Consider the following 27,579-nt stretch of genomic DNA (forward strand, 5'->3'; position numbering starts at 1 on the left):
AAGTCGAGCTGAGCGGAGCAGAGCAGAGCAGAGCTTAGACAGCGGGCAAGCCTCCGGCGGGCTTCGGTCGCGTCGCGCCGATCCGCCCCGTCGCGTCCCGCAACGCAGGCAGCTCCGCAAGCGATGTGTAAGAATTTGAGTCAGTTTCTGTTTAAGTCGGAACGAAAAAAATAAATAAAAAAGAAAAAAAGAAAACAGTTGCTTGCGCACAGTGAAACGCGAAACAAGCGCTGCCAACGTCGCCGCGTTCTCTTCTCCGGCTCAGTTGTCATCGTGCGCGTCAAACGTGTTGCCTTCGCGACAACCGTTACAAAAGCAAAAGGCAAAAAGCAAAAAATCAAAACGAAACGCAAAAACTCAAAAGAAAAAGCTGCAGGCCAAAAAGCTATAAGAGTTAAAATGTAATTTGCATGTGTTTCAAACAGCTGCTAAATTCAATATCTAAACACACACAGACACACACACAGACAGACAGACAGACACACATGCATACTCGCACACATTGAGAGGCTTTAAAGTGTTTGCAATTGATCAATGTCAGCCGCATGGGAAAATGCAATGAATGAAACTACCAGGGCTGCAGCAATTGTATAGCTTACCAACCGCAACCGCAAACAATTTATGCTAACATGCGTCTGCTGTCAAATAATGTTAATAACTACGCACCGATAACAGTTTGCCTAATTATAAGTTGTTAATATCGACGCTCTGAACGCATACACACTTACTTTTCTATTGGCGCATACGTGCCAGCCCTGGCAACGATAAACGCCGATCGCACAATGTGCGCGTGCGTGCGCGCGTCACTCACTTGCTTTGACCATTTTCGTGTGCGCACAGTGCGCAATGTGCAATAAACATAAAGCTAAGGCTAAAGTGTGAATTAGATACATATATATAATGTGTTTGTACATAATTGTGCCCCTCCTCCAATCGGTAATCTTTTGCGGCAACAGCCTTTAATTAAAAGTTAAATTCGGTCACTGGGCCAGCAGCAAGCACGACCCAAATACATGCATACATATATATGTATAAGAGAGAGGAGCACAGGAGCGTAAGAGAGAGGGAGAGAGCGCGCGCTTATAATCCTTCAATTTACTTGGTGCTTGCCACTTCGCCAATTGCATTGACGTAATGCAACTCGCCGTTCAAGCGAAACACAAACACATACATATGCACATAATTACTAATACACACAGTTTGGCGTCTATCGCAGGTGTGTAGCCTAAAGTGGTTTCCATTTCGCAACTAGACAACGGGACGTTGGCAGTCGGCGTCATATCAGCGTCAGCAGCAAACGTCAGCGTCTTGTCAAAAATTTGCACTTACTTGTTATGATTGTTGTAGCTGTTGTTGTTCTTGTTGTTGTTGTTCTATTTTAATTGTTTTTGTTATTTATGCCGCTTGATGGGGCGGCAATTTTGCAGTCAAGCATGCGCCGCTGCCAACGTCGACGCCGACGCCGCCCACCGGTTGCATGACTGATCGTGAGTGTTTAACACACACACACACACTTGCGCATACACATGCGCATGCATACATAAGTATGCAATGTATTTATGTTTGTATGTGCGCCCTTGTCTCTTTATCTCTCTCGCTCTCTCTCTCTCGTTCTCTCTTTTGCCTGTTCATTGGCCACTGGCCGCGGTCGCGTCTGCGTCTGACAATTATACGCGCGTCACGCTGTCGACGTCGGCCCCTGCGACTGACGTCATAGCCAGAACGGCGCGAACAAAGTGCGACGCCGCACAATGGGCCACCGTTCGTAAATAGCTGGTGAAATTGATATTGAGCTGACATTACCTGTCCATTAGCTGTTGGTTATCGATCATTGTCATCGCCCCGATTGGTCATTGGCAAAAGCTCTCTTTGCATTATTGCCTTATTCCGTTGTCCATCATTTGTTGTCATTTCAAATGATGCGCGTGACAAATTGGCAACATTTGCTTTTTTACGGCACAACTAATGCGTCTGGTTGAATCACAGCCGAATTCCATTGCACATTTAACATACGTTCCATTCGCACAGCTTTTCTCAGGGCCACATGTTCTGTTTGGGGTGTGTTATGTTCGTACGTATGCACATACATACATACATACGCATATGAATGGGTACATATGTGTCCATGCATGTATCTGTGATAACATACGTTAGTACCTACATTCATATGTGTTTGTTACTGATGAATTGCTTGTTATCAAAACATGCTACCATGGTAATCGCATATCGAGACGACTTGCAGATGCCCTACTCATGAAAGGATTCATTCGAAATATATATATATATATTTATTCGCATACCTAAAATCAAGAATCAAATTGAATTGAAACTGAATTCATAATAACTATTGTGAACGTCATTGTCCTAAAGTACATCCCAATAACTTTACAGACATGACATACCGTTTTAAGCGAGTATCAAAAATAAATACTCATAAAAAATGACAGTACATTTTTTTTTTATTTTATTTTTTATTTAGTTAGCTCTGATTGCAATATTATCATTTTAAGATATCATAAAAGCCAGCACAGTATTACTAATAAATCTTCTTGAATAACTTTTTAGTACTTCTCTTAAACTTATAATTAAAAATATTGAGTGGACGAAACATTTATTTTTACTATCAAAAATTTATTTAGCGCTCATTCCGATTGCACCAAATGACGCTTGAGACAACTGCAAACGTCATTTGACACATTCTCCGAATTGATGCTGGGCGCAATAATCAGAAAGTGGATGTGCGACCCACTGTGCGTCGGCATATGAGAGCACGACGTCTGTCAGTCTGTCAGTCGCTGTGCATGTATGTGTGTGTGTGTGTGTGTGTGTTTTTGTGCTTAAATGCAATTACGCGCTCAAGTTAAGAAAACTAGCAAAGCAATTGGAGCGCAGCAACAAAAATGAAATACGAGTATAAATAAATAAATAAGCAGCAATAAGTGTTTCGGTGTGCGAATGTGTGCGTGTGTGTGTACGTGCGGGATCATTGCACATTGCGTCAACGTTTCAAGATCACACACAATTCCAATTCCAATTCCAATTCTGCTTACAATTGCAGCCGCAGCCGCAGCCGCAGCAGCAGTAGCAGCAGCAGTAGCAGCAGTAGCAGCAGCGACAGCCGCAGCGGCCGCATCAAAACAGCCAGCGTCACTGAGAGCCGCAGCGGTCGCGGTCGCGTAAGCGGGCAATGAGCAACTACGAAAATTCAATAGAACTGGGTAAACGCCAGCAGCGACAGCGGCACCACCTTCTCCATCAGCAGCAGCAGCAGCAGCAGCAGCAGAAGCAGCAACATTATAACCAGCGTCACGCTGCGCGCCGTCGCAGTTGCCGTTGCCGTTGCCGTTGACGACGCCGTCGCCGTCGCTGTTGGCGTCGCTGTTGAAGACCGAGTTTATAGTCAGAGCGACAGTTAAGCGACGGCAGCGGCAGGTGTCATTTGAATTTCAAGTGCGCGGACGCGTAAAAATCTAAAACCGAGTTTAAAACGCACGCGACGCCGACGCCGACGCTGACGCGGACGCGACGTTGACAGCGATGAGTGCGCGCCGCGATGGTCAACAAAATGCCGATGTTGTCGCCGCCGTGTCCGTAACTAAAATCGTAACCGAAACCGAATCCGAAACCGAGTCAATGCTCAAGATAATGACAGCGACGCCGGCGTCAGCGACAACGACAGCGACAACGGCAACGACATCAGCGTCGACGGCGCTGACAACGGTTAACGCTCAAAATAAATGCGCGACGGCAGCGCCAACGACTTTTAGTTATCAGAGAGCAGCGAAGCGTTGCGCACGCCTCGAACAGACAACAGCGGCAGAATTGGCACCAGCATCGGCAATAGAAAAAGAACCAAAAGAAGCATTGGCAAAAGAGAGAGCAACAACAACAACAACTATTGCGTGTGTTATTCCATGTGAACGTCAGCTTCGTCTCGCTGAGCACAAGGCGCAATTGCGCGCAGCTTTCTTCCAGGATTTCAACGCAATCGCAGCGCAGCAGCAGCAGCAACAGCAACAGCAGCATCCAGTGAGAGAGCGAGAGAGCGAAAAAGCTTTTGATTCCAGGACGCGTATACGACAGCTGATTGAAAAGTTTCAGGCAATGATTGTACAGCAGCCAGCAGCAGAGCAGCCGCAGCTGAAGCCAGCTGTGATTGCGGGCAGCGCTGCCAATTCGGATGAGGGCTGCAATGCGGGCGGCTTGAGTCCCTGTAGCAGCGACAACGAATGCGATGCTGTCGCCCGCCGCAAGCCAAAGGTGACGCGTTGTGCGAGCAGCGACTCGGCGCTGGGCCTCGATGTTGATGATGTTACAATGGAAACACTGCCGACGCCGCAGCGACGCATGACGCTGACCGTTACCGATTTACCGTTGCGCCCGGCCCTGCTGCCACTGGCCGAGCCGACAGCGCTGCCCGATTCGCCGTTAACCTCGCCGACCAGCGCCACAGCTGCCCTCGGTCTGGGCGTGGGCGTGGGCGTGGGTGTGGGCGCCGGCGTGCCCACCAAAGTGCTGCTGGAGGAGCGTGTCGTTGCGGCGCTGGCAGCGCCGCCCGGCTCACGCCGCGAGTCCACGCAAAGCTGCGTCAGCGAGCTGGGCAGCATGGCGGGTGTACGGTATGTGCGAACGCCATCTGTGGTCGTGTCCGACTATTCGGATGATATAACCGCTTGCGGCATCAGCATGGAGGAGATGGAGTATTTTCGATTGCAGCGCGCACGCTGCCAGCGTCGCTGTTCGCTGGAAGCGAGTGCCGCTGCCGCCGGCAGCATCGGCGGCGCCAAGGATGAAGCTCAGTCGGATGTGAGCGCGGCGAGCAGCTGCAGCAATTTGTATTATTGCGGCTCAACAATTTCCGCCTTGGATGGCGGCGAGTGCATTGTTAACGGCATACGCGTTGCTCTCGCCCGCAAATCGAGTCACAGCAGCAGCGGCGAATTGAGCGGCGGCGACGACGAGGACATCGATGAACAGTTGCAATTGGAGCAGCAGCAGCAGCAGCGCCAGCTCGAACGGGAAAGAGAGCGACAGCTGAGCGAGCTTTTGGCTGCCACGCAGCTCAGCGATGGCACTAAGAAGGTAGGCAGCAGCAAGCAGCGCTGCAGCAACGACGGCGACGATGGCAGCGACGGCAGCGTCACAATTATGGCAAATCTCAATTAAGTTTAAAAGCCACACAACGTAGGTTGCGCAGAGGGGCAGGGGGTGCTGGGGGCTGGCCACGCAATTGGCCGTTGGGGAGTGCGGGGGGGGGGTGGGGGTGGGGGATGGGGAACGGTTCGTGTGTGCTCTGTGTATTATGTTTTTTGTTGTTGTTTAAATTTAGCATTGCTATCGTATTCTTATATAAGTGCACTACATACATACTTATATATATATATATATTTATATATATATGTGAATTTATTTTTTTTTTTTTTTATGATATAGAGAAAGAGTTCGAGATATTAGAGTTAGAGAAGTGGGGCGTAAGTGTGTGTGCGGGTAATTAATTTGGCGTTTATCTTATCGCCATGCGAGAGATTCCATTGCCGCGGAACGTACAACGGGTGGGTTTTTTTTTGTTGTTTTTTTTTGTTGTGTGTGTGTGTTTGTTTTTTTTTTTTTGTATCTTATGACTCGACGCCGACAAATGATGATGTTGAAATTGGGTGCGCTGATAAAAGTTGTGGCACCGACTTCACAGATATATATATATATATATGCACATATAACAGTGTCTTATCACAACACACACACGCACACACACACACACGCACAACAACAACAACGACGGACGCTTATCTTAGTGATTAACTCTGTATATTTTAGTATTATAGATATATACGCCTATATGTGTATTATTTCTCCTATATGCCTTTAATGTCTCTTATATACATATATACTACTTATATAAAAACAAGACAGACAGACAGACAGACAGACAGACAACAACAACAACAACAGCAAGAACTATTGCTATTTCTTAAGTCAACAAAAAAGCAAACTTGGATATATAAACTATATGTAATAAAAACCAAATATCATAATATAAATATTTGACAAACCTTACGCATGTATGCATAGCTACATATATATGTTCGTATAGCTAACATATATATATGTATATATACTATCTGGCTTATCTGGGCTTTACTCTATATCTATATCTTTATCTATGTGAATGGCATTTTTTATTTGCTGCCCCTCCAGACGATCGAGCATTGTGCGTGTCTGCAGGTTATTCTTCTGTTTTTTTTTTTTTATGGTTCACAATAGTCATATAGTTCAAGAACACCTGTTAGTATCTGTATTATGTGTGCTTTAATGCACCAGGGTTGCTCTAGGCATAAGAAAGGACTCGCTCATAAATTGGAAAGTTTCGACTATAGAGCTGATTACGTTTTGGGAATCAAGAAAACTATAAGAGAATTAATATACTATATTTCAAATTTCATGTATTCTTCAGAAAATCAAAAACTCTCAAGAAATAAGTATTTAGAGTATATTTGAGCATAATATGCAAGTCGAACAAAAGTTTTCCCTTGCTCTGGTGTGCAGCGTACTAGCTTTAAGCTAGGCCCATTTGGCAAATAAGTATATCAATTTGTACGTGCATAAGCCATGTTTTTAGAAATTTCAACTTGCTCACGAATTCGCATCAGGAATTCGGCCTAATTTCATGTAGCTCCCAAAAAATCAAATATTATTAATTAATGTCTTTGTGTGAGCACAATTTGTACTTATATGCAATATTTTAAAGACGCACTTGTTGCTAATTTCGGCTTAGAAGAGATTTCAAGTCGAGCAAAGTTGCTGGTTCGAATTCCCAGAACAAAAATATTGAGCTTTGTGGACCAATTAATTGGATACATAGATAAAAACGCGCCTTTTCCACAATTTGGCATTGAAAATATTTCAAGTTGAGTTTTCTTAGTGGGCAAAAGTCTTGAAAATTAGCAAAGTTGCTGGTTCGAATCCCCAGCATATCGTGAGTAGTCATGTTTATGTAAGCAGGGTAAATTGCTTGGGTAAGGTTGAGCCAATTTGTAGATAGATGAGTTCTTAGGCTCTATAGAACTTTTGGGGATAAACCTAATTTCATTTTAAAGTTCATATAGGCATCATCCTAGTCTATATATATATATGTATATATCTATTCTTTACGCTCAGAGAAATAATGTACATTTCTAGACCATAATATATATGCCTAAAGCTGGCGTATTCCAAATGCAAATGACATATAATTGGATATGCATTGAATATACCCGTCCATATATATTTGAACTAGACACTTGATTTTTTTAATTAAGTTCCACATCTTAGTTTTATGGCAGATGCTGCGCGGTCTGATGGGTAATAGCTCCGCGGGGAGATATGACGTTCCAAAACGACATAACTCCAGGCGGTATGATGGGTAATGGCTCCGCGGGGAGATATGACGTTCCAAAACGACATAACTCCCTCCGCTCGGATGGAAATAGTTCCGCGGGGAGATATGACGTTCCAAAACGACATAACTCCAGGCGGTATGATGGGTAATAGCTCCGCGGGGAGATATGACGTTTCAAAACGACATAACTCCCTCCGCTCGGATGGAAATAGCTCCGCGGGGAGATATGACGTTCCAAAACGACATAGCTCCGCGCGGTATGATGGATAATAGCTCCGCGGGGAGATAGCTGTGCCTGTAAATGTACTCATAAGCAAGCAAGTATTATGAATGTACTCATTAGCAAGCAAGTATTATGAATGTACTCATTAGCAAGCAAGTATATATGAGTACATTCATCGGGGCGCATATCTTAAAGCTGAACTAGTTTCGCTTATCATCCGCACAAGCCAATGCCATATGTATATATATATATATATATATATATATATATATATATATATATATTTTCATTGCCTTTCATTCCTTTGCCTTTGCCAGCATTCGTATAATTCATTCAAATTCGGCGGATTGCGCCTCATTCAGTTGGATATACGATATGCGAGGCATATCTACGTCATGGTTATTTTTATAATACGTAATAAGTATAATAGTTGCATATGACTTGAAAAGCGACTTGACTGGAGGCTAACATTCTGTTATTCTGATTAATCGGAGCTCTTTAAATAGAAGATTATATGCCGAAAACTTTGTCAACTGTTCAAGAAGTTTTACGGCGAAAGCGAATTGAAATATTTATTTCTTCTACAAATAGACGTTACCATGGAATTGTCCCAGATCAGTATATCTATCAACTCTGTGTTTATCTTTTATCTTTATCTTGTTTTATTTTTTATCCAGCTTATTTATTGTCTTTTGATATCAGTGTGTGGTATTCCGTGGATCCACATTTCCTGGTAAACCAACCAACCAACGAACTAGCTATATATGTACTATATATGTATGGGGAGGAGCAGGCGGGGGAGTGCGAGTGAGAGGGGGCGTTTGGAGCATCTGTTTTGCATTCCCATTTTGGAGATGCCTGTCCAGCCTGTCTGTCTCGCCCGCTGCCCTGTCCGCCTCTCCGCCTGTCTGCCACCTTGCCACGCGAGATTGCGGCGTGGGCTACGTGAAGCAGTCAGAACGTTGATTACTTTAGATAAAGATCCCCCTCTCTTCCCCCCTCTGTGTGTGTGTGTGTGTGTGGGTGTCAAGGCAGCGCGCGCTGTGACGTCACTGGGCTCCATTTTGCTTATGACTTGCGGCTCCAGTCGCGGTCATTAATAATGGCAAATCTTGGGTCTGAGTTGCCGCGGCCGCCGAGGCCATAAAAACTTTACAGCAAAAACAAAAAACAACACAGATAAACAATTGCCACAACAACGACATTGTAATGCTCTATAATAGTTTATGGATATAGATTTCTCTACTTTTGACTTCAGCTCGAATTGAAAATTGTTATGCTCGCTTTTTGATATTTTACATAAATTTTCTCTACGTTTTGTTAAAACTCTCTTCTTGTGTTTTGATATTTTTCATAAATTTTGGAATTCCCTAGTTTAGATTTCCGTTTTAACTCGGGCTTGTAGATTTTGCACGTTGCTTTCGAATATTTAATATATATTTTCTCTAATCGCTTTATAGATTTATCCCGCGTTTAAACTGGATAGCCAAGAATCTAGCTATATATTTTAAATATTGTATTTTCCGCTGAGATCCTTTGAAAATAGCCAAATTTAGCTAGAAATCTACTATTTTGGCTAGCTGAATTGGCCATAACTGTGAACCTTCTACTTTGTACCCTCTACTTTGTATCTTCTACTTTTTACCTTCTACTTTTTACCTTGTACTTTGTACCTTGTACTTTGTACCTTCAACTTTGTTCCTTGTACTTTGTACCTTGTACTTAGTTTTTGACTATTTCATTATGCTTTATATTTATTTTGTACCAAAATTAACTTGATGTATATATAAATATCTGGAAATATGCTTATTAAGCATTGTGTTAAAAAAAACTTATGTATATGTATATATATTTGCCAAAAATTGTAGCTTGTTGAATTTGCAAGCAGCTTGTAAATATGCACTTCCAGCCATAAATTGCCGCAATCAATCTTTTCAGTTTGGCTCGATTTTCATCAGCGCAAACGCCGCTCCCAACTAATTTAGCAGACCAGCAAATATAGTTTTACTGTGGCTTTAAAATTGTATTGGAAATTTGACACCTAGAGTCAATAAATTTAACATGAAGCTCTCCAGCGAACAGCTCAGCTCAGCTCAGCGAGATTTGCTATTGAAGCAGCTGAGAGGGGGGGACAGCTAAATAGGGATAAATATGTATCTGTCACATCAATCAGGGCGCATTTATCATCGAAATGTGACCATATTTCACCAGCTCTGACATGGAAATATTGCTGGCTAACGGTAACAGTATCATGGTGATCATTTTGATGATGGGCCCCATAATACTCGGCATTATAATTGGATACTGCTGGCATGAACGGAGGGTGGCGGGTTGATTGTTGTTGGCGGTTTGTTTTTGTTGCTGTTGCTGTTGTTGTTGTTGTTGTTGTTTATTTTATATGGCATAGTCGCGGCCATCCGTCAGCCCATGAACAGCCCATAGTTGTTGTTCATATCTAATCGGAGCCCATCAACGCCACGTCGCCAACGTCGCTGCCGGCGTCGCTGCCAGACGGCTTGGGGGTGGCTGGCCGCTTGAATTATGACGCCCGCTAATGGCGCGAGAAATCGATTAGGCTGCAAATAGGATGGGGGTATTGGTGGGGTAAGGGGCGACCGTTACGGTCACGCAGTCTCGCGGTCTCACAAGCACAGCCTCTGAGGCGGCCTCGACGCCGACGCCGACGCCGACGCCGACGTTGATGCCGACGTTGATGCCGATGTCGGCGGTGACTTCCGTTGACGTCAGCGGCCCATCAACGGCCACCGTGTGATCGTCAGAGTAATTACATGATCAAGCGGGCGTTGCTGTAAGCCACCAAACAACAACAACAACAACAACAACAACAACAATGGCAAAATAAATAAATAACAGCGAAAGCCGCAAGTCAAGAGTAGCATAAGGCAAACAACACCAACAACAACGAGCAACAACAAAGTAAAAAAAAAAAAAAAGGAAAGAACTGTGTTGGGTATTCACTGTGCGCAATTTGCGTCATTTGCTCTTGTCCGTGTTGCTCGTATACCCTGCCGTTGTGCACTTAAGCTATGCCATGCAGTGCGTAACAATTTGTTGTAGAGTGCCGACACTTCAATTGTATTCATCATATTATAGGGAAAAGTCAGCCAATCAGTCGATCAGACAGTAAGTCAGTCAGTCAGTCAGTGTCACTAAAGTGAATCAAGTAAGTCACTCTCAATAAGTCAGTTTGTTAGTTTGACGGTAAGTCGGCCAGTCAATCACGCAATCAGACAATCAGTTAGTCAGTCAATATCCCAGTGAGTCAATTATAGTCAGTCCGTCAGTCAGTGAGTCATCCAGTCAATTAGTTGGTCAGTCAGTCAGTCAATCAGTCAGTTAATTGGTCTGTCAATCATTCAATCAGTTAGTCTGCCAGTCACTTGGTCAGTTTGTCATTAGGTCAGTATCTTTAACAGTCAGTCAGTCAATCAGTGACGTAGTCAGTCAATCAGTCAGTCAGTTTATAATAAATCAATCCTATAAATAACCCGGCCAGGCTATCAGTTGGTCAGTTGCTCTAATGGATAGTCAACCAGTTAGTCAATCGGTCCGTCTGTGGGTCAATCTGCCAGTCAGCCAATTAGTTAATCAATCGGCCAGTCAGTTATTCAGTCACTCAGTAAGTCAGTCAATCAATCGCTTAGCTTGTCAATCAGTAAGTTAGTCAGTCAATCACCCTGTAGATTGGTCAGTCAGTCAATCGATTGATCAGTCAGTCGATCAATATATCGGTCAATCAACCAATCAATTCGTCAGATAGTTGCTCAACCGGTTAGTCAATTAGCCAATAACCCAAGGGTATCCCAAATGGTATAAAAATAAATTATAAAAATATATTTTTATTGGGTTTTCTGTTTCTCTTGGGAATTAATAATAAAATGTATGAAATTAATAATAGATCGATATATATATATTAATTATGTACATAACAATTCCTAGGGTATTTGCGATTTCGTTAGTCGCGACTTTTGCCTTTGGGTCTTGTTTTGTTTGTGCTTTTTGTGCGTTTTCAATTTCCAGTAAATCGAATCCGAGTCCGAGTTGTCGCTGCCGGCAGATCAAATGCAACTCGAGTTGCTGCAGTTGTTGTTGCAGTTGTTGTTGTTGTTGTTGCAGTTGTTGCATTTGTTGTTGGCATCGTTTGTCCCCGTCGGGAGTTGCGTGCCGGGTGCCGCCAGCATATTTGTCATTCCTGCGGCCGCCTTGTTGCAAGCTGCTAGCTGTGCTTATGCCACTTCTCTTCCGCACTTCCTGCAACTGCAACTGCAACTGCCACTGCAATTGCCACTGCAACTGTTGCTGCAGCACTCAGTGCTCCGATTGCCTTAAAGGTTATGTCGCCTGTCGCGCGACACCCAAACACGACGACGATGCCAACAACTCGCACACGGCAACACCGTGCTGCATGCAACATCGGCCCGCGATCTCCACAACTGCTACACTGCAAAAAAATGTCAGCTACTGCTCAAATCTACTTTGCGTAGGGTACGGTAATATTTCCGAAAAAAACAATTGTGAATATTTTTACTTAAAGCAAGTACAGTTGACTCAAAATTCGCATGAACCGCTGAGAAATGTGTAAGAACTTATAAGGGAAAGTTTGTAGAGCATCTAAAAGATCGAGAGAGTTGTAATTTTAAACGTAGCTCCTTCTGGTGCCCACGCCCACTATCGATAACCGACTATCGATAACCGACAGACAAATCGATATCGATATGCGGTTTTTAGGAATATATTAAAGCTTTCATGAGCTGGAGACGACATTTATTGTTTTCTTTTTTTAAAATATAATGAGAGTTTTGGATACATATACTTTAAAAATTTCATAAAGATCGGACAATAAGTTCCGAATTTATTAATATTAACATTATTGTTATTATTATGAATATTATTATCATTAGCATTATTATTATAATTATTATTATTATTATTATTATTATTATGATTATTATTACTAAGTATTATCATTATTTTTATTATTTATATTATTATCATTAGCATTATTATTATTATTATTATTATTATAATTATTATTATCATTATTATTATTTTTATTATCATTAGATGATAATTAGATGTTTGGTTACTGCGTCAAACGTACTGCTTGGGGCAGTAAGTACTGCTCTATTCGTGCAGTGTAAGATGGGAAATTATGGCGACAACATTTTGTGGCATGTCACAAACGGACACTGGTACGGCCCAGGGACAGACATTGGGCGCAAATGCAGCACAGGAAATGCAACAACTTCGTCTCTGACTAAAAGATCGTTTGCCAGTTGGGCGCCAGTGCAGTTAAGACTGCCCAGTAGTGTATATATATATATATATGTTTAAGAACTTTGGCAAGTCGCAGGATTCTAAGCGGGCGTGCACAATATACAGATACCCCGGCTCTAGGGAACAGTTGTCTAGCTTTTTTCTATGCATATGCATATATATGTATATGCATGTATGTATATGCATATGTATGCATATGTATATGTATGTGTATATATACATTCCTTCTGATGCCAAAAATGACTTCTTGTTCCTGTGAAAATGTTTGAGTTTTCCCTAGGAATCGATATATATATATGTATATAACTCTCATATGATAACATCTGAAGTATCTGAAAATGGAAGTGTTGTTAACTTGCTCCGCTATTTCGCTGGAATAAGATGCATATAAGAAGAAGCAGACGTTTTGTTTTGTTTTCTTTTTTTTTTTTGGTAATTGGAGACAAGCGAAATGATTGGATGGCATTGATATTGAAAAGACTTGTCCCATGAAACAAGCACAGAAATAGTCGAATAGATGCGATAAGATACGCGCATTTCCGATCGTAGACTAGAAGAAGAAGAAGCAGCAGCAGCAGCAGGCAGATTGATTGAATTGTTCGACTGGGCATAATGGAGCGTTAAATTCGATTAGTATGCGAATCAATTGGCAAATGCGAATATTGTGTGCCAAGCCCATTTGCCAACTGATCTCTCTTCAAGTTTTGCCATTTTTGCAATAGTTTTTTTTTGTCAGTATTTTTTTCGCATTATTTTTCTCGATTTTTTTTTATTGGCGTCTCATTGCGTATGTATCGCTTTGTATCTCTGTTGCATGTGGCCGAACATGGGCGATATCTATGACAGCTATGAGCTATGTGAGCCCAGGCTCTTTCGGTCCCCAACGAGTGTGTGTATCGGCTGGGCGCTTATCGGGCCGCCCCATCTGCCTGACTTCATAAAACACTTAAACGCAACGTCTTTGGGCTTATTGGGCCCGGAGACACACACACATACACTGGGGGCCACAGGCGTCAAGTGGGCAATTAATACCGTACAAATATTGTGACAGCCGCCAGAGCCTGTCATAAACATTGCCGGCCCGATTGGGCCAAAGCCAATTTGCATATTGGCACTGCCAAACGGTACACCGTATCGCCGATCCATTGATCGTCGTCGTCGTCGTCGTCGTCAGCATTCGACTATTATGCAAATCAAATGCAATGCCGGCAATTTGCCAACGCAATTAGCAGCCTTGTTGAGGATCGGGCCATGATCCCCCGAGCAGGCTGGCAACCCTGACAGTTGTCGCTATGCTTTTCATGTTTCAATCAGGCCCATTATTCCATCATGTTGTCGCTGTCGTTGTCGTTGACGTTGTTTCTGTTGCCCATGTTGATGCCCTTGTTGTTGTTGTTGTTGCTGATTTATGCCGTGATCAGTGCCTGGGATTAGGATGAGGCACAGGCAACAGCTACAGAGTGCAACACACTCACAGACTGTCTGACTGGCAACGCCAGCTTGTCACCATTAATGTACCAAAAACTGGTACCTTTTTTGTGTATTGGTACATTTATTCTATTCCTACAAAGTGATACTTTTTAGTCGTCTAATTTGAACAAAATGTGCAAAGATTTGTTTTTAATGTACCAAAAATCATAAGTGCGCTGAAATTTTTCACAAAAAATGGTACATTTGTAGTCCCTAACAATGCTCTTTAGTAATTGGCAGACAAGGACTTAGACGCACTGAAATGTACCAAAAACAGGTACCTTTTTTATGCATTGGCACATTGAACATATTCTTACATAATGGTACATGTCCATTTAATGTACCAGAAATCAATGGTACACTAAATTGTACCAAATATTTTGTTTTAATACTTTGTGTAATGACAGCTTTTTGTCACAAACTAATATTTGATTGCCTTCCATCTTGAATAAAATGTGAAAATATTTTAATTAAAAGGTTTTGCTACCAGAAAAACTGGAGGTATATTTTTGCAATGGTATACTATTATTTTTAAAAATAGTATACTGTAAATGTATACAAAAAGGATGCGTTTGAGTATATTTAAATTGAAGAACAATAATGGTACAATAATGGTATGTCATCATACATATTGGGATAAAATATTTTCCAAAAATTTTATGGATCAGCTGTTCCAGTTGTACCAGCGTCTTTAAAGAACTGCTAAATACTAGGAATAAGTTGGGATTGATTAGTTTAAATTGAAAAATGCTTCGCTTATGTCTACATTTTTATGCATACTACAATTTATGCTTATAAATACACTTATAATTATACACTTATACCTACACCATTAGAATGGTACATTTTCATAGAAATGATTTAATTTCCCCTGTAATTTGTGGTACACAGTATTTGATTTTGGCAATTGGCATTCGTGTGTGCGCGTTGCAGCTGCTCGCTACGGCTCGGCTGTGCCGTTCGGCAGCTCCTCGGCTCCTCGGCTCCTCGGGCTGCAGCCGTTAGTTGGCGGTGCAAGCTTTCGAGCTTTGCTTGCGGCTGCCGGCCGAACGTTGTGTTCAGTTGCTCGTGCGCCGTTGCAAAGTCAACAAGCGATCGGCCAATTGTGTGCCTCGTGCGTGAACGTATCGCCTGCTCTCACGCTGTCTCGCTCTATCGCTCTCTCGCGCTGTCTCGCTCTGACACTCGCTCGCTGCCGTTCGCCTGGGCCACACGATCGGGCTGCAGTGCAGTCCGTTTGCTCTTTGCAAATAGAAAAACTATTCTTTATTATTTATTGAGACTTTTTTGTTTGTTTGTTTTTTTTTTTTTTTTATATTTATTTTAATTTTATTTGTTTTTTTTTTGTTGTTGTTGTTGTTATTTGTTGTTGTTTTGGCAGCAGCATAATTGTTTTGTGTGTGAATTCGGGCTGCGAGCGTAGCTGAGGCTGTCGCAGCAGCTGTAACAGTAACGGTAACGGTAACTGTATCTGAATCTGTATCTGTAGCTGTATCTGTAGCTGTATCTGTAGCTGTATCTGTATCTGCAGCTAAGCAGCGCCCGCGCAACCAGCACCAAGTGAGTATCTCAAGTATCTTAGCCCGAAAGTTATCTGTGAGCTATCCGAACGCCTTTGGCTGTGTTTTGTTTCGTTCTGTTCTCTTCTGTTCTGTTTGCCCGAGAAACGCGGCACCAAATTGATTTTGTTGATATTGCTGGCTGGCTTGTTAATTAAAAGTAATTTTTTTTTTTTTTTTTTTGTTACCTGCGATTTATTAATTTGCAATCTATACCCAACTGGCAGCCAGCTGGCAGATACATTACTTTCAGCTAACTTATTGACTGCATAAGCAAATGTCGGTTCATTAGCTGAAATGCAATTTTTCAGCTGAAATTTTCTGTTTACCGCATCTGAAAAATAATTTTCAAACATTTGTATTAACTCAATACTAGATGCATTTTTTTGTAGCCAACATATGTTCTGAAATAATAGCTAATTTGTTGGTGAAAGATACTTTTCATATTACCAGATACTTTACCTTAAGCTATAGATACTTTGTATTGTGTGCTTACTGATTTTGCAGCAATGCATATTTATTCTATTCTAACATTATATGTGTCACTTTGAAATGCTCTCGCTTTTACACTTGGATGCTTTTCGAGCCTTTGATTCAATCAATTCGAAATAAATCTATTTTGTATTTTAAAGATACTTTTGTTCAGGCTGAAACTTTATAAGAATAAGTTGACTTTTGGCTTGCGCCTTTTACTGTCAAAAACTCTTTTCGAACTGGTCCTAAGAAATATGTATCTGAAAGATACTTTTACAAGTTCTAGGAACTTTCTTGCTAAACACTTGTTACTTACACGGCTAGCTATAAAGCTTTTCATGATGTTTCTATCACGAAACATGATATGTTGCTTCTAAAATATTATATATTTGTCAAGTATCTTTCATTTTATACCTATCGCCACCTCTCCGCTACCACCGCAGAGCTATTAATCAAGTTAATAACCCAACTTTTATTGCCAACCAATTTAAGCCGAAATTTAAATGCAATTGACTTTTTCAGTATACACAAATATTCTATGATACAATAAGATATACTGTAGAAAAACAACATTTTTGAACCCATCGATGTTTAATTTGTTTTAATGCCAATTGATGGTAGGGATTCAAAAAGGTACGCATTCAAAAACGTACGCATTCAAAAAGGTATCAGACATTATTTACCCGAGATATTAAAAAAAAATCATCGAAAAAGTTTCGATTTTCGCAACGACCTGGGTTTTGAAAAAAATCGTGATTTGGAAGGTCATATCTCCGCGCGGAGTTATGTCGTTTTGGAACGTCATATCTCCGCGCGGAGTTATGTCGTTTCGGAACGTCATATCTCCGCGCGGAGTTATGTCGTTTTGGAACGTCATATCTCCGCGCGGAGTTATGTCGTTTTGGAACGTCATATCTCCCGCGGAGCTATTATCCGAGCGGAGTTATGTCGTTTTAGAACGTCATATCTCCCGCGAAGTTATGTCGTTTTAGAACGTTATATCTCCCGCGGAGTTATGTCGTTTTGGAACGTCATATCTCCCCGCGGAGCTATTATCCGAGCGGAGTTATGTCGTTTTAGAACGTCATATCTCCCGCGAAGTTATGTCGTTTTAGAACGTCATATCTCCCGCGGAGTTATGTCGTTTTGGAACGTCATATCTCCCCGCGGAGCTATTATCCGAGCGGAGTTATGTCGTTTTAGAAAGTCATATCTCCCGCGAAGTTATGTCGTTTTAGAACGTCATATCTCCCGCGGAGTTATGTCGTTTTGGAACGTCATATCTCCGCGCGGAGCTATTATCCGAGCGGAGTTATGTCGTTTTAGAACGTCATATCTCCCGCGAAGTTATGTCGTTTTAGAACGTCATATCTCCCGCGGAGTTATGTCGTTTTGGAACGCCATATCTCCGCGCGGAGCTATGTCGTTTTGGAATGTCATATCTCCCGCGGAGTTATGTCGTTTTGGAACGTCATATCTCCCCGCGGAGTTATGTCGTTTTAGAACGTCATATCTCCCGCGGAGCTATGTCGTTTTGGAACGTCATATCTCCGCGCGGAGTTATGTCGTTTTGGAACGTCATATCTCCGCGCGGAGCTATTATCCGAGCGGAGTTATGTCGTTTTGGAACGTCATATCTCCCGCGGAGCTATTATCCGAGCGGAGTTATGTCGTTTTAGAGCGTCATATCTCCCGCGAAGTTATGTCGTTTTAGAACGTCATATCTCCCGCGGAGTTATGTCGTTTTGGAACGTCATATCTCCCCGCGGAGTTATGTCGTTTTGGAATGTCATATCTCCCGCGGAGTTATGTCGTTTTGGAACGTCATATCTCCGCGCGGAGCTATGTCGTTTTGGAACGTCATATCTCCCGCGGAGCTATTATCCGAGCGGAGTTATGTCGTTTTAGAACGTCATATCTCCCGCGAAGTTATGTCGTTTTAAAACGTCATATCTCCCGCGGAGTTATGTCGTTTTGGAACGTCATATCTCCCCGCGGAGTTATGTCGTTTTGGAATGTCATATCTCCCGCGGAGTTATGTCGTTTTGGAACGTCATATCTCCGCGCGGAGCTATGTCGTTTTGGAATGTCATATCTCCCGCGGAGCTATTATCCGAGCGGAGTTATGTCGTTTTAGAACGTCATATCTCCCGCGAAGTTATGTCGTTTTAAAACGTCATATCTCCCGCGGAGTTATGTCGTTTTGGAACGTCATATCTCCCCGCGGAGTTATGCCGTTTTGGAACGTCATATCTCCCCGCGGAGTTATGTCGTTTTAAAACGTCATATCTCCCGCGGAGTTATGTCGTTTTGGAACGTCATATCTCCCCGCGGAGTTATGTCGTTTTGGAATGTCATATCTCCCGCGGAGTTATGTCGTTTTGGAACGTCATAGCTCCGCGCGAAGATATGACGTTCCAAAACGACATAACTCCGCTCGGATAATAGCTCCGCGCGGAGATATGACGTTCCAAAACGACATAACTCCGCGCGGAGATATGACGTTCCAAAACGACATAACTCCGCGCGGAGATATGACGTTCCAAAACGACATAACTCCGCGGGAGATATGACATTCCAAAACGACATAACTCCGCGGGGAGATATGACGCTCCAAAACGACAAAACGACATAACTCCGCGGGAGATATGACGTTCTAAAACGACAAAACGACATAACTCCGCGGGGAGATATGACGTTCCAAAACGACATAGCTCCGCGGGAGATATGACATTCCAAAACGACATAACTCCGCGGGGAGATATGACGTTCCAAAACGACATAACTCCGCGGGAGATATGACGTTCTAAAACGACATAACTTCGCGGGATATATGACGTTCTAAAACGACATAACTCCGCTCGGATAATAGCTCCTCGGGAGATATGACGTTCTTAAACGACATAACTTCGCGGGAGATATGACATTCCAAAACGACATAACTCCGCGGGAGATATGACATTCCAAAACGACATAACTCCGCGGGGAGATATGACGTTCCAAAACGACATAACTCCGCGGGAGATATGACGTTCTAAAACGACATAATTTCGCGGGAGATATGACGTTCTAAAACGACATAGCTCCGCGCGGAGATATGACGTTCCAAAACGACATAACTCCGCTCGGATAATAGCTCCGCGCGGAGATATGACGTTCCAAAACGACATAACTCCGCGCGGAGATATGACGTACCAAAACGACATAACTCCGCGCGGAGATATGACGTATCAAAACGACATAACTCCGCGGGAGATATGACGTTCTTAAACGACATAACTTCGCGGGAGATATGACGTTTTAAAACGACATAACTCCGCTCGGATAATAGCTCCGCGCGGAGATATGACGTTCTAAAACGACATAACTTCGCGGGAGATATGACGTTCTAAAACGACATAGCTCCGCTCGGATAATAGCTCCGCGGGAGATATGACGTTCTAAAACGACATAACTTCGCGGGAGATATGACATTCCAAAACGACATAACTCCGCGGGAGATATGACATTCCAAAACGACATAACTCCGCGGGGAGATATGACGTTCCAAAACGACATAACTCCGCGGGAGATATGACGTTCTAAAACGACATAATTTCGCGGGAGATATGACGTTCTAAAACGACATAGCTCCGCGCGGAGATATGACGTTCCAAAACGACATAACTCCGCTCGGATAATAGCTCCGCGCGGAGATATGACGTTCCAAAACGACATAACTCCGCGCGGAGATATGACGTACCAAAACGACATAACTCCGCGCGGAGATATGACGTACCAAAACGACATAACTCCGCGGGAGATATGACGTTCTTAAACGACATAACTTCGCGGGAGATATGACGTTTTAAAACGACATAACTCCGCTCGGATAATAGCTCCGCGCGGAGATATGACGTTCTAAAACGACATAACTTCGCGGGAGATATGACGTTCTAAAACGACATAGCTCCGCTCGGATAATAGCTCCGCGGGAGATATGACGTTCCAAAACGACATAACTCCGCTCGGATAATAGCTCCGCGGGGAGATATGACGTTCCAAAACGACATAACTCCGCGGGAGATATAACGTTCTAAAACGACATAACTTCGCGGGAGATATGACGTTCTAAAACGACATAACTCCGCTCGGATAATAGCTCCGCGGGAGATATGACGTTCCAAAACGACATAACTCCGCGCGGAGATATGACGTTCCACAACGACATAACTCCGCGCGGAGATATGACGTTCCGAAACGACATAACTCCGCGCGGAGATATGACGTTCCAAAACGACATAACTCCGCGCGGAGATATGACCTTCCAAATCACGATTTTTTTACAAAACCCAGGTCGTTGCGAAAATCGAAACTTTTTCGATGATTTTTTTTTAATATCTCGGGTAAATAATGTCTGATACCTTTTTGAATGCGTACGTTTTTGAATGCGTACCTTTTTGAATCCCTACCATCAATTGGCATTCAAACAAATTAAACATCGATGGGTTCAAAAATGTTGTTGACATAAAACCGATTCGTTTGTAAAGTCAATCTTTTTGATGATTTTTTAGAATAGTTCGAAACTTTTGGAGTTGAGATGTATTCATTTAGCTGTACATTCATAGATACTTTTTGATAGATACAATTTCAAGGGAGATACGTACAGATAGAATCTTGTAGTTGTGCATTCACAGATCTCGTTTAGGCTTGTCCGAAATGTATGCTCCATAGTTGATTATTGCTGTGCACTCTAAAGATACTTTCATCAAGCCATAGTTAGGTTAGATACTTTTGAATAGATATTTTTTAAGCTTACAGCTACAACTTGTTATTGCTTTTATGCAAGCTAAAGACAGATTCTTCGAGATACATTTCAATAGATACTTTTTAAGTTTGTCTGCAATATGTACTCCGCAGCAGCCTTTGTGTACTCTAAAGATACTTTCAACGATTTGTAGATTTGCAGATACTTGATTTGCTATTGATTATATTTAATCGAAAGCTACTTTTCACGAGTTGAGCAATACTTAAAGAAAATCTTAGAAATAAGATGCGTGCTGCCAGAATAAATTGAGATTAATTTTCAAAATTGCAGCAAGAACGCGCATTAGCTAAAGATACTTGGAAAGAGTGTGCATTCGTGGCTTGCAGCCGTTGCGTAGCCGATGTACGAGGAAAAAAAAAAAGGAGAGATACATTTCTACGTGATAGATACAGGTTTGCTGCAGCCGGCAGCAGGCAGCAGGCAGCAGACAGCAGTCGGTGCGGCTAAAAAGATACTTTTGTATCTGCGCCACGCAAACGGATTGACCCTTGCGAACTGGCAACTGGCAACTACCATAAACAGCAGCCAGGCACTCGCAGTTGCAGTTGCGCATTTATGGCGAACAGGCAACGGCAACAGGCAGCTGCAGCTGCAGTTGCAGTTGCAGGTTGAGATGCTTAGCCGACTCTTGCCACATGGCCACTGCCAGCCAGTGCCTGCCACATGAATCATCACAGGACGGCGATAAACTTTGACATGGCTGCGTGCAGCAGCAGCATCTCCAGCAGCATATACAGCAGCAACAGCCGACGCCAAATGAAGCGATCTTCATAAATCAAAAACTGCATTGGCCACTGGTCAAGAGCCTGCAGCCGAGTTGCAGCGGCATTTGCTGCCTCTGGCGGCGGCACATTTGATTTATCGGCCTCGGCCAGCGGCCGCCAACAAGTTAATTGAAAACGAGGCGTGACAGTGAAATTTGCCGCCGCACGCCATGCGCCCGACTCGGCCGCCAGGCCCCAGTCCCCAGTCCCCAGATCTGGCCAAGTTGTGGGGCCGGGAACAAGGTTGGGCCGCGGCGACGCCACTTTACTGGTTAAGCCGTTCAATTTTCCCCATTTTCCAAATGCGCCACTAAACTGACAGATTTGGCCATAATAAAAAATAACAAAAATAATAAACAGAAACAAAAAAAAATAGTAATAAATAAAATAAAATAAAACGAAAAATCACCAGAGCCGGGAAAATAAGTTGCCAACTTTAATTTATTGTGACATAACGGTATAATCTGACATAAATTATTGATAAGACGAGCGACCATAAAAGTACAAGACAGTTGCCTAAAGCAACAACAACAACAACAACAACAGCCATGATCGACCACAGACAATTTATGTCCAACGTCGACGTTTAGTTACCCTCAACATGGCATATTGCTAAAACCCTGCTGAAACCCTCCACGAATCGCTCACAAAAGTCTATATAGATAATAAATATACTATAAATCACGATCGTTTACAAATATAATTCATATGCTCAAGCGAGCCACAGCTCTTCTTTTAACAGAAGCCAACAGTCGAAACAATTGAATATACGAAACGAGATCGACTGATCTTTAGCTGTTGACTTGTTCTACTGATCTTCATCTGATCAAAGTATTCAGAATGACACTAATTAGCAAAATTGACCAACTAATTAACGAGATTAAGAGCTTATCTACACGATCAGCTGATCGTCATTTGGCTTCAACATACTGCAACTGATCTTGAAAATCAAAAAAAGTCATCTGTATAGAAAATAATAGCTACTTAATAATCAAACGGAGAGCATTTAATAGGCAAGTGAACAGCATCACGAAATGATTTCCATGCTCTACAAATAATTTATGTTTACTAGATCAATTGTAGTTATCTGCGATCATGGGCCGATCTCCGATATCAATTTGATAATCAGTTTATATTCTTATTTAGCTGAACAATTGCAGCGTTGCACACGATCCTCACAAATTTTGAACAATTTAATGTACAAAATAAAGTGATCGATGTGCTAAATAAAAGAAGAATGAATTGTCAGCTTGATCAGTTGCAGATCAATGCTGTTGCGATCTACAATTTAAATGCTTTGCTTAAATCATATTAACAGATCATCGAATCTGCGACAAATTCCGGGAATTATAAATTTGAACACGATCAGCAAGATGCGATCTGCAAGATGCGATCAGACCGCCATGATTTATAATCCTAACACTTTACTAGATCACTTACAATTTATTTGCGCATTGAAAGCAGGATGTGCAATCGATTATACTTATACCATATTTTAATCTCGCAACGATTATTCATTGATTTACAACCGATTATCTTGATCTTCAGTTTAGTTAAATAGATTAATTACAGTCTTAGCATGGCTATTAAATCACGGCTGTTTGCTGTAGAAAACAATCTATATAATTCTCTTGGAGCTCAAAATTGATCTTGGCGCGGATAAAAAATCTACAGCTTAAGTAGCCTAATTGCTTTCCATAAAACCATTTTCTGTGCAATCGACTTTTACAACTTTCGACTGCAACTAGAAATTTAATCAAAACACGATCATAAATCGAAGATCGTGCTGTGAATCAACAATATCTGGCTTCCCAGTAAAAGTAATCTCTGGTCCAGTTAATAGTTCATATAAAGCTAAGAAAATTAAGTTCAGAAATTAAGAGGATAATTAAAGATACGATCCAATATTAAAAGTTAATTGTTATTATTATTATTATTATTATTATTATTATTATTATTATTATTATTATTATTATTATTATTATTATTATTATTATTATTATTATTATTTTTATTATTATTGGGTAACTTTATTGTCTGTCAATCAATTGGTCTTAAGCTAATATTTAAAGTGCTTTGTGCAAATTACTTTGGGTTTTCACACTTTACAAGAGATTCACGACGGTTTGGTGGAATTGGGGTTCATATTTGGTGGCTAAAGCTTATAATTAAGAAAATTAACTTGATACATTTTTTACAGTTTTCGTACAATCCACGATTCTAAAGTAAAATAATAGGGAATTCCTGGCTTTATTTAAAGTTTCGTCGTTCGGTTTTAAAGTAAAAACTTAATGATCGCGTGTTTCAGCGCTTATGTATTTTCCACTCGCAAGTGTGGAAAATCGTTTGTGAAAATGATTTAGAGACATGTTTGACGCTTTTCGATAAATTCACGGCAACTTGTTGGAAATGGGGGTGTGAGAAGTTTCGGATAAAAACTTATTTCCAAGAGCCCTATGAAAACTCATTTGATACGCAAAAAAACCTTAGCCCGAGCAGGACGAGGTAATACTTAGAGGTGTATCTATATACATAGATATATGTGTATATTTATGTGTATGTTATGCCTTTTGTCACGTTGAATTTGTGTGGCTCATCTTGTGGCTGTAGTCAGGGTATAGCAGCAACTGCTTATAAATCATTCGACTAACAGCAACAGCAGCAACAACAACAACAACAACAACAGCAGCAGCAGCAACAACAACAGCAGCAACAGCTACAGCAACAACTGCCTTGCAACGAGTTGTGGCAAAGTATCTATTGGATCTATTATTTGACTTTTATGTGCGCATAAATGCGGCAATATGACGACGACTGCAAACGATGCCAACTGCCAGCAAAGCTGAATGCGGCCGGGCGGAAGGGGGAGTGGGGGCCAGTTTCGGTTTGGCTGTGGACGAGTTTTTGGCCGTGCCAACGGCAAACTTGCAACTGGATACATGCCACAGCTAGCCAACTTGCCACAGTCGGTCAGCGGACTCCGGACTCCGGACTCCAGACTTCGCATTGCACTTTCATGTTAATTAACAAGAAATTTTTATCAGCTGCGATTATGCGAATGCCACACATCCAATCTAGCCATATATGCACCTGAGCTAGATTAACACGCCACGCCCAGCGCGCCACAGCGCCCCATCCATATTGGCGATAAGCAGCGACAGACAACAAATTGTGGCACATCAGTTAGCGGCAGCAGCAACAGGCTGCGATAAAAGCCAGCACCAGCTGGAGAAGCCAAATGTGGAAGGCATCCAAAATGAAAATAATCAGATTGGCTAAATAGCCAAAGATCAGAAAGAGACGCTACACGAACTTCACTTAGATTACAGGCAAGAAAGTCGCACCGAACTTGCAATACCCTTGCAGACATCTGGCTAAGAAGTGCTTTTATGCAAGAGCTTCGATTCGGCAAGACAGAAGATATACAAACTGGTATTCGAAGGCCTTGACCGATCTTTTTATAAAATTTATCAAGTTTCCATCCATTTCACGACGGTGGAAAATTTTACGCATGGTGAGAAGCTTGCAGCCATGCAACGTTCAACGTTCATGCAACGTTTGAGTGGAATGTTTCCGCCAAGAGCGGTGGATTTTGCGAAAAGTGTGCAAATAATACGACCAATTTCCGACAATTTGGATAAGTGTGGATTTTGCGAAAAGTGTGAAACATGTCCTTAATAAGTTCTTATAAAATTTGACTGGCACGTTTATTTTGTGAAAAGTGTAGAAATTGTCTTAATTTCACATTTCCACAGAATGTGTGAAACATATCGCAAATACATTTCGTGTAAAAGAAAATGTGCTTGAAGCGGATCGGAAAGGAAAATGAAGAGGACAGAAAACAATAATAAACATAAAACTTTCCACACTTGTGAGTGGAATTTCCCAAAGTCGCGCTTTAGTGTTAACAAGAGGTAGTAGCTATACAAAGAATTACCTCTTACAATCTAAGCTATGCGTCGGTTATCAGTTTGTCAGTCAGTCTGGATAGCCAGTTTTATATATAGAGTAGATGGAGTCGGATACGTCTTCTTCTGCCTGTTTCATATAAGAAAATATCGGTTTTTGGGATTTGTATGGGCGGCACTTGGTCAATATTTGTCAAAATTGGTTTGTCAGAGATTTTGTCTAAAGCAAAACTTATTTGACAAATTAGATCGTTGAGCGAGGGCGTACTGTACTCAGTTTCAAGTCGCATATTTTCTTTAGTATTTTCGCATTCACGCGGACAGGACGGACGGAGGGGCAGCTAAAATGACATTAGACTTACTCATATACCCGTCTTCACATTGTGAATAGAGTATTAAAATAAAGTTTAATTAAATTGACATGCTCTTATTCTAATTCTCTCTCTCTCTCTCTTTGTTACTCTCGCTCTCGTTACAGGTATGTTGCACTTTGGTCGTAGTTAAAGCGAATTCCGTTCGAAAGTTAACACTGAGCAAAACAAAAGACTTAAGCAAAGAACTTGCCGCAGCGGCCCAGGCGCAGTGTGGCCAGATAATCGTATAACGCATTCGTGTGAGAGCACGGCCAGAAACATGGCCCTGTTTCCATCCTCCTCGCGTCCGCGCACGCTGATGGAGCAGCTGTTGGCGCGCAAAATCGAAGCAGCCGCGGCAGCCGGTGGCGCTGGTTCCGGTTCCGGTTCAGGCTCCGGTTCGGCTGGCGGCGCCGGTGCCGGCGTCACTGTGCCTGGCGCAGCCGCTGCCGCTGCTGGCAGCGGCGCTGCCTCCATTGTGAGCCGCCTGCGTCGCACCGATTCGCTGGACTCGACGAGCAGCCTGGGCTCCCTGGCATTTGGCGAGGATGTGTGCCGCTGCGACGACTGTCTGCTGGGCATTGTTGATCTGTACGTGATCAGCGCGGCTGAGGCGGCCAAGAAGAAGGTAGGTGGGTCGCGGAGTGTTTGGAAGGGGGAGGGGCAAAAGCTTTTGCGCTCGCTTTGGCTGGCGTGTGGCGTTAATTAGTTTAGTCGGAGCGAGCAAAAGCTCGCAACTGGTTTGCAACTCGGCTAAATTGATCAATTCGAAAGCTTCGCGCTGCTTGCGCTAGCTAGCGACAGCAGCGCCAGCAGAGACAGTCAACGCAGCTTTGGCCAAGTCGGCTTTGGACTCAGCTTCAGCCGACGCCGTCTACGTTGCGGCCGTTGTGGCCGTTGTCGCATTGAATTATTGGACTGTTGGACCGGTCCGAAAGCTGCTGTTCGCGCTGCCAGCGTAGTCGTTGCCATTGACGTCACAGGCTTTATGATGCGACGTACGCCCCGACGCTGACGCGCTTGGCCTTAACTTACCTGCGCGCGCGCCCGAGAGAGACACACAGAGAGAGAGAGAGAGAGTGTGTGTGTGAGAGCGCACGGAGTGCAGCCGCAGCAGCAGCTCAAGCGTTGAAGACTCAGCGACGGGGCGCAGGGGAAAGTTCATTGAGAAAAATATTAAAATCTGGAAAGCTGCACAAGGAGCAGCAAAGAGAGCAACAAGATCTAGAAGTTTGCGGCTCAAGAAAAAGTGTGTGTGAGCGAGAGAGAGAGAGTGAGTGAGCGAGAGAGATGAGAGGAGAGAGCGATGCACAAGTTTCGAATTTAATGAATGGAGAAAGCGACAGAT

General features: G+C 42.6%; 1 protein-coding gene across 1 annotated transcript; it reads left to right on the top strand.

Moving 5' to 3' along the window:
* Positions 1-2,567: 2,567 nt before the first annotated feature.
* On the top strand, positions 2,568-26,613 carry LOC6633356 (uncharacterized). Its single transcript, XM_015170144.3, has 2 exons — positions 2,568-5,082; positions 26,357-26,613. The coding sequence occupies exons 1-2, from the start codon at positions 3,538-3,540 to the stop codon at positions 26,480-26,482; spliced, it is 1,671 nt and encodes a 556-aa protein (XP_015025630.1). The 5' UTR covers positions 2,568-3,537; the 3' UTR covers positions 26,483-26,613.
* The last annotated feature ends 966 nt before the right edge of the window (positions 26,614-27,579 follow it).

This window comes from Drosophila virilis, chromosome X, assembly GCF_030788295.1.
Source record: "Drosophila virilis strain 15010-1051.87 chromosome X, Dvir_AGI_RSII-ME, whole genome shotgun sequence".
NCBI lineage: Eukaryota > Metazoa > Arthropoda > Insecta > Diptera > Drosophilidae > Drosophila > Drosophila virilis.